Consider the following 6,386-nt stretch of genomic DNA (forward strand, 5'->3'; position numbering starts at 1 on the left):
TCTTTAGAAATCCTGAAGAACTACTGATCAAGACCCCTTCACCACAAGCCAAGAGAGCCTGACTCTTTTAAAGCAAAATTTTAAATGAAGAGTGGTGGCTCAAAACTTTTATCCTGGACTGCACATTCTCAGTTAAAGCTGCAGTTAGTTTGCAGGTTCAACCTTTTACATTCAAAGCCCCAGGTTTGGTGCCAAAGATTAAGCTGGCAGCCAGTGTGGAAAGCAGTTCAAATTAGCACCAGTGTGACCAATTACAATATTATAATGTTGCTTACACATGTAGGCAGCAGTAAAACTAAAATACTGTAAAAGTATTTTAGTACTACCTAAGGCGCCTTGCCAGAAACACAGATTATGTTTTCTTTTATTTGCTTTAATAACACTTTAAACAGAAAGACATGTACCAAAAAGAAAAATAGTGGGTTGTTGGAAGTAAAGTTTCAGATATGTATGTAATTCCACAATAGATTTAAACATGTAATCTTATGTAACGGGACACTTGAGAACATTTAGGGCAGAAGAAAAAAGGTAAAAGCTGGGAAGTTGAGCAGTCAGCGAATTGAATAGAATCCACAATTCAGTGGATTATTATGCTGCTATAAATGAGATGAGCGGGTACAAATCAAAAGCTGATGCTTTACAGCAACTGTTGCTCTGCAGCCGCTCTCACTTTCCTGCCTTTTTCCTTCCTTACCCACGCCCTGTTTGAGAGAAGGCAGGTAAGTTTGCACCGTTTCCTTGACCACTGTCTCCCCCTACTGGTAACACCATTCAACTGAGTGCAGTGGAGATGACTGAAAACTACTAGATATAAGAAAACGTAGTATTTATAGCTGCGTCTACTGCAAAATACATGCAATTTATAGCGATATTAGAAACATTTTACTTATAATTGTTTTATTTCCTTGCTTTTTAAGAAGTTCCACTTGGCTCCGTTTAACAATGTAAATAATCAAACATGAGTCATGTTGTCTGAATAAGAATTTCAAGGGAATATTGAAACATTTCACAGAATTAAACACCATCAATCGAGTGTGTGCCTTTATGTCAACCAAAAAGTTGTGTGTTTGTGTGTTCTGATCTGAAAAAAGAACGGATCAAATTGCCTTATTCCTGCGTCACACACAGTCAGCCAATCAAATTCGGGCTTTCCCCCCGAACGGTAAGCTTGTTATAAAGCCTGCATGCAGCACGTTTTTGCAGTTCAAAGCACAGGCACGGTGTGAGGATTTGTACATCGGGACCAGACAGGAGCTCTGCAGCAATACACCATATATCAGCTAAGCTGCAAACAAACTCTCCGCAGCTTGCATGAGCGGGTTCACTAAGGCGTGCAGAAACCCGTTCCTCGCTCTCCAGATCTGGTTTTACGCACGTCACCGGCGCTGCTGACAATCATTTTTGTGCATTATCTTCTCTATAGGTGTTTTGCTCAAAGTCATTCTGGCTTAGTGAAGTAAGTTCAGATTTTTATTATTTTTCCTTTGGCAAACAAAACTAAAAAAAGACTTCCGAAATTTCACGCGTTATTGGGCAACGCTCAGTTTTGCGCATGAATCTCCTCGACCCCTACCTGAAGATGACGGAGGAACAAGACAAGTGTCTCTCTGACGCCCCGAGCCCGACAATGTCCGAGGACTCAGCGGGTTCCCCCTGCTCGTCCGGTTCGGGATCCGACGCAGAGAACACGCGACCGTCGGAGAATGCGCTGTGCCCCGCAGATGGGGTGCTACTGGGTGACTTCAAGAAGGACGAGGACGACAAGTTCCCCGCGTGCATCCGCGAGGCCGTGTCCCAGGTACTCAAGGGCTACGACTGGACCCTCGTGCCAATGCCCGTGCGCGTGAACGGATCTACGAAGAACAAGCCGCACGTGAAGAGGCCGATGAACGCTTTCATGGTGTGGGCTCAGGCGGCGCGAAGGAAGCTGGCGGACCAGTACCCGCACCTCCACAACGCGGAGCTCAGCAAAACCCTGGGCAAACTCTGGAGGTGAGTGAATAATCTCACAATACAGGGGCGACTCCAGCAAGCTCTGTAAGGGGCGAGTTTAGGGGGGGGACTAATAATCTACAGATTACACATGAAAACCAGAACCAGATTAAAGTTTTATGTTTTATAAAATTTAGTTTAGTTTAAAAAAAGATCCTTCTTATGATAATATATGAGTTTTAGTATTCATACCACAGTTCAGCTGATATGTTAGTGGTTGCTAACATCCAAATTTGGTGTACATAGTTTTAAAATAATGTTACACTCCAGATTTTTTACCTATTTATGTGATCCTTGCATCAGTTGAGGGTAGGATCAGAAGTGATTGACAGAAACTTAAGAAAGGGCTACATAAAAGACAAAAAAGAAAGTATGGTAATATAAACAGAAAAATAAATTATTCTATTAATCAAAGCTTGTCCTTTTTTTGCTTAAATCGATGCATAAAAATTACCATGCATACAAGACTGGCCAAAAAGGGCAATTAGTTGGCCCCCTTGCATCCCTCCCACCCCATTAGTCACTCTTAGGAAACTACCCGCCCCCTGATTGCATCATAATAACGCTTAAAGTAAAATTCAATGATGACTTTTAGTTTTGGTGTGCCACCTCAAGATGATCAGTGCCCTCACACCTGACCAATGCAAAGCCCCAGTGAAAACTTTCTGAATGCACACCTGCATTTTGTGCATTGACAGCAGATTAAAACAAGTTTTATTAATTGTGCATTTTGTGCACAGACTCCTAAATGAAGGTGAGAAGCGGCCATTTGTGGAAGAGGCTGAGAGGCTCCGGGTACAGCACAAGAAAGACCACCCTGACTACAAGTACCAACCCCGGCGGAGAAAGTCAGTAAAGAACGGCCAGAGCGAGTCAGAGGACGGAGGAGAGCAGACACACATCTCCACCAATGCCATCTTCAAAGCTCTCCAGCAGGTGGACTCCCCTGCCTCCAGCATGGGAGAGGTGCATTCTCCTGCTGAGCACTCAGGTGAGGAAAGAATATTATTATGTTTACTCCTACATGATTTTCTTTTTTATTGAAGATAATTAGAATAAGAAGAACTTATCTCTATTGGATTTGGTGAAAAATTACAAGCTTCTTCACTCAGTCAGTTTAAACAAAGATTTTTTCTTTTATTTTCTACCTTCCAGGCTCACAGGGACCCCCTACCCCTCCTACCACCCCAAAGACTGATGCCAGCTCAGGTAAGATGGACCTGAAGCGTGAGCTTGGCCACCGGGCTCTGCCTGAAGGCAGTGTTGGGCGGCAGCTCAACATTGATTTCCGTGATGTGGACATCAGTGAGCTGAGCAGCGATGTCATTTCCCACATTGAAACCTTTGACGTCAACGAGTTTGACCAGTACCTCCCACCTAATGGCCAACCGGGGCCTGTTGGCGCAACTCCTGTCAGCTACACTGGCAGCTACAGCATCAGCAGTGGGGCCCCGCTTAGTCCACAGGCGGGAGGGGGTGCGGCCTGGATGTCTAAAAGCCAGAACCAGCAAGGACAGCAGCAGATCACCCTAACCACACTAGGGGGTGGTGGAGGCTCAGAGGCTCCTCAGACGCAGCACAGGACCCAAATAAAGACGGAACAGCTGAGCCCAAGCCACTACAACGAGCAGCAGGGCTCCCCACAGCACATCCCCTACAGCCCCTTCAGCCTGCAGCACTACAGCCCCTCCTCCGCTTACCCGGCCATCTCCAGGGCGCAGCAGTATGAGTACTCTGACCACCAAGGAGGAAGCACCTCTTACTACAGCCATGCAGGGGTGGGTCAGGGCTCGGGCCTGTACTCGACTTTCAGCTACATGGGCAGCCCAAACCAGAGGCCCATGTACACGCCCATAGCCGACAACGCAGGGGTGCCGTCTATTCCACAGGGCAGCCCGCAGCACTGGGAGCAGGCTCCAGTTTATACCCAGCTCACTCGACCCTGAGTTAAAACAGACTGAGACAGGACACCAAAACACAAACATACACAAATAATTAAACAATTTATTGTGGGTTTGAGGGGGGGCGTTCTCCTGAATCAGACACTTGAATTCAAAGAAGAGGAGAGCTGGACTTTATGGCTGGCTCACATAGTGCCTTGCTTATTTTATCACAATGGAAACATATATTTTTAGAAAGAAGGACCGACTTAAGAGAATCCTCTGTGAGGATTTATTAATTGTTAATATTTCTGTAGGTACTGTATATGTTTTCATTATTAATGCTGTCAGGTTTTAGCCCAAAGGGAGAGTTAGGGGAGGTTGAGGTCATGCTGCAGGGATGTTTGCATCAACAGGGAACCCGGTCAGATCTGATGGGAAGATGGATAGTAAGGTTTACAAATTAGCCTGTTTGAGAAGTGCAAATATCTAGTTTCCTGATCTGAGTTTCTGTACAGTTCTGTTGCCAGCTAATTTTTATGTGCCATTCAGCAAGTTTGGATTGTATTGTGTCATGATTATTGGCTATTATGCAACATAAGAGAAAGACTTACAATCCCAATGCTGTGCCATCTTAATAAGAGAGACTGCAGCCACTTCCACCAACTGTGCCTTGATGTTCCTTCTTTTAAAAACATTTTTCCAAACCCTTTGTACGTTTTCCCGCCGTAACCACAGCTGAGATTACAATTACTGCCCCATGGCATGTGTTTGACAGTTACAGGAAGTCACCTTTAACCCCCATGAGTACACCCCCCCCCCCCCCCCCTTTATTTCCACATCCCCCACAGCATGCTGGTGTCCTCAAGTCCCCCACCCCCTTATCAGTCAGATCCAGTTTAACATTTTATTTATTTATTAGTGTTAACTTTATTTTAAAGTAAATATTTTGCATACTATTCTTATAACTGATTAATTGTCCTCTTTGTGGTGTAGTCAGCATAGAACTTGGCCCTACTTTCCTTTTTTTGCAAGATTTAAACATGGTACATACTGTAATTTTTTGTTTATTTATCTTATCTTATACATTTGTTTTAAGTGTTTGCCTTTTTTCTAACCATTTTCAGCAGTTTGTTTTATAGTTGTGAAGTTTATTTGAGTCTGACTCAAAAAAATGTCTGAATAGGTGGAAAATAATCTTCTTTAACTATATTTACACCGTTTTTGTTGGATCACCAGGACTCCTCGTTCTTTCTCCTCCCCACAAAGATCAAATCTTGACCGATGCTGTCTTCTTTTTTTTCTGTGATCTCTCTATGTATTTGTAGTGTTTCTAAACTACCTTTTGTATATGGATTTTCAATAAAAAAAAAAGAAAATTTATCCCAAAAAAGCCACAAGAGTCTACCTTTTTCTCATTCAGAATGCCAAGCAGGATTATTTGGCCCTGCAGTATTAGTGAGAAACTTAAACCCATGTTTTTCCTCCTTTTGCTTTTATTTTCTCATTCTCCTTCCTTCAGCTGGTAACTGCAGGGGGGCGTCTGTCAATTCAACCCAATAAAAAGTCATATTTTATAGCAGTAGCATATCATACTTTTAATTTCAGTCAATTAATTCAATAGGGAAAAAGAACTGCAATGTTAAGAAAATAATTTTTTTAACATCACCGGCGGCCCAATCATTGGTACTTCTGCAGTCATTTGTATAACACAATAGTACAGTACTTATCATTATACCCTACAACATTTCATAAGGTTGAACAAAACAGAATAATGTTTTACTATTTGTCAAAAGAGAATGCTGTCTTTTGGTCTTTTCTCTTCAGCTCAACCCACAGGTTGTCTACTGTATTTAGGTTTGGGGACTCTAATGGCCATGAAAAAAGGCAGATTTTCTGTCTGGTGAACCATTTTTTTTTTTCTATATTAGTAGAGTTTATGATGCTGTCCACTATGTAGGAGAAAAGGTCTAAAATATCACAGGTCCTCCGCCATACATAACAGGTGGCATGAGGTCCTTTTCCACATACTCATCTTTTGTTTTTCTCCCCCAAACTCACTTGGAGTTCTTTTATGATGTAAACATTTAATCTTAGTCTAATTTGACCAAAGCACACTGCTCTAGTTGAAGTCCATTAAGTGTTTAACAAACTCTACATATTGCAATTATGATGGTAGGACTAAAAAGGTTTTTTCCTGACATGACTCACAAACAGCCAGTAAACATGTGGCATCTAATGTTTGGTACAAACATTAGATGACCTTGGGACACCAGAATTCCACTCTTTGCTGCAGTTCTCTGACAGCGGGTTTTGGAGGTTCTTCTATTTTGAAGATAAATATGGATCCTCTACCAGACTAGTCACCAGCAGCAAATAAATAATCGGCCTCTGTGTAAATTTAAATCCCCAGAGTAACATTGATTACTAATTAGACATTCATAGCAACTCTGACCAACTTAAAAAAAAAGAGTTTAATTTACATGTGGTTTAAATGAATTATTAGGGGTACCA

The 6,386-nt window shown here is 42.4% G+C and overlaps 1 protein-coding gene across 1 annotated transcript; it reads left to right on the forward strand.

Annotated features, from left to right (window-relative positions):
* The first annotated feature begins 1,216 nt into the window (after window positions 1-1,216).
* sox9a (SRY-box transcription factor 9a) lies at window positions 1,217-5,265 on the forward strand. The gene is made up of 3 exons (XM_047377997.1): window positions 1,217-1,992; window positions 2,733-2,983; window positions 3,148-5,265. The coding sequence occupies exons 1-3, from the start codon at window positions 1,553-1,555 to the stop codon at window positions 3,936-3,938; spliced, it is 1,482 nt and encodes a 493-aa protein (XP_047233953.1). The 5' UTR covers window positions 1,217-1,552; the 3' UTR covers window positions 3,939-5,265.
* Window positions 5,266-6,386: the final 1,121 nt, after the last annotated feature.

The sequence above is a fragment of the Girardinichthys multiradiatus genome, chromosome 10 (assembly GCF_021462225.1).
Source record: "Girardinichthys multiradiatus isolate DD_20200921_A chromosome 10, DD_fGirMul_XY1, whole genome shotgun sequence".
In the NCBI taxonomy this organism is placed as follows: Eukaryota; Metazoa; Chordata; class Actinopteri; order Cyprinodontiformes; family Goodeidae; genus Girardinichthys; species Girardinichthys multiradiatus.

Excerpts from the sequence above, each read along its gene's own strand:
- sox9a (XM_047377997.1), top strand. The coding sequence starts at position 1,553 with ATGAATCTCCTCGACCCCTACCTGAAGATGACGGAGGAACAAGACAAG. Across the intron at positions 1,993-2,732 it reads ACCCTGGGCAAACTCTGGAG|ACTCCTAAATGAAGGTGAGA; the intron begins GTGAGTGAATAA and ends TTTTGTGCACAG. Across the intron at positions 2,984-3,147 it reads TTCTCCTGCTGAGCACTCAG|GCTCACAGGGACCCCCTACC; the intron begins GTGAGGAAAGAA and ends TCTACCTTCCAG.